The sequence below is a fragment of the Propithecus coquereli genome, unplaced genomic scaffold (assembly GCF_000956105.1).
Source record: "Propithecus coquereli isolate 6110/MARCELLA unplaced genomic scaffold, Pcoq_1.0 Scaffold27, whole genome shotgun sequence".
Taxonomy (NCBI): Eukaryota; Metazoa; Chordata; class Mammalia; order Primates; family Indriidae; genus Propithecus; species Propithecus coquereli.
The window spans coordinates 12,807,300-12,808,902 of NW_012148285.1; the positions used below are offsets into that span (position 1 = coordinate 12,807,300).

The window sequence follows — 1,603 nt, forward strand, 5'->3', positions numbered from 1 at the left end:
TTAATAGTATTGAAGTCTGTGATTAATTTTTCTGAATGCCATTTTCAGGGGAATGAATTGGAAGTAACCATTATGATGGTGGTAGAAGCATTGTGTGAACTTCATTGTCCTGAAGCTATACAGGGAATTGCTGTCTGGTCATCTTCTATTGTTGGAAAAAATCTTCTCTGGATTAACTCAGTGGCCCAACAGGCTGAAGGGAGGTAAGTTGGAAGGAATGAAAGGGGTGATAGGATTACTTTATGTTTAAATCCTTTGTATTACTGGCTAACATGGTAATTAAATGTTGAAACAGTTTTGTTCAATTTCAGCAATTGAAGCTTGCTATATATCACTTTACCAGGAATCATCTTTAATCTGTTCTTTAATTAGCAGCAATACTTAAGTGCCTTTCTTATTTAGGAATTAGTAGGAAATCATACTGTAAATTAAGACCTGCTAATTATTTGTTTTATAAATACTTTTGAGCTTGATCCTAATTGAGAACCTTCCATATCAGTATCTGGTACAAATTACCCTTTATTGCCAGAGTATTTGCTCATTAGTCCTGTGAACTCTACATCTAAACTCATTTAATTCCTCTAGGTAAAGGAGCATGTACCATAACAGTCTGTGCTCATTTATGTTAGTTTAACCAAGTCCTGAAAATTTAGGAAAATAAAGAAAAGAACTGTTTATTATTCCATCTCCTTATGGTAACTGTTAGTTTTGGTATATATGCTTTTCTGGTTCTTTTTTCTTTCATACATAGTTTTTTTCCCCTCTTTTTACAGAAATGGCAGTGTATATAGGCACATGGTTTTATGACTTGCTTTTTCCACTTAACACTATTTTAAAAAATATTTTTCCATGTTCAGTATTTTATGACATGATTTTTAATGGAGTGTTGTATTTGTGAGTGTACCATAATTTAATATTCCTTGTTGGACATTAAGGTTGATTCAGATGTTTTTTACTAATCTTTTTTTCTCTCTCTCTTTTTGTTGAGACAAGGTTTCGCTTTGTCGCCCAGGCTGCTGGAGTGCAGTGTCGCCATTACAGCTTACTGCAACCTCCAATTCCTGGGCTCAAGTGATCCTCCTATTTCGGTCTTCCTCCTGAGTAGCTGGGACTCCAGGCATGTGTACCACCATGTCCGGCTAATTTTTTTATTTTTCTATTTTTTGTGGAGATGGGGTCTCTCTAGGATTACAAACATGAGCCATCATACCCCACCTTACTAATCTTAATGCACCGTGGCACTTAAAACCTTTGCTCATATTTCCGATTACTTTTTTGGAATCCATTTGTAAAAGTCTGTTTACTAGAAGAAAGGCTATAGACCATAGGGCTTACGATGTCTTCTATTGCTAAGTTAACCTACAGAAAAGATGGCTATAATTTATATCCCTAATGATAGTACCCTCTTTCCTTACTTTGGATCACTGAGAAACAAGAACCCTGCCACAATCATCAGTGAAAATGGCTGTAGTTTATATTTCTTTATTTATTAATAACACGGAACTGTTCCCCATATATTGACCATTTCTGATTTTTCAAAACATGGGTCGTGGCTGGGCGCGGTGGCTCACGCCTGTAATCCTAGCACTCTGGGAGGCTGAGG

At 36.2% G+C, this 1,603-nt stretch overlaps 1 protein-coding gene across 1 annotated transcript in view; it reads left to right on the forward strand.

Moving 5' to 3' along the window:
- SMG1 (SMG1 phosphatidylinositol 3-kinase-related kinase) overlaps window positions 1-1,603 on the forward strand; it is a 160,273-nt gene that overhangs the window by 88,305 nt on the left and 70,365 nt on the right. The window contains exon 16 of the mRNA XM_012647554.1: window positions 49-203. Coding sequence (XP_012503008.1) covers window positions 49-203 — 155 coding nt within the window. The remainder of the gene's footprint in view (window positions 1-48; window positions 204-1,603) is intronic.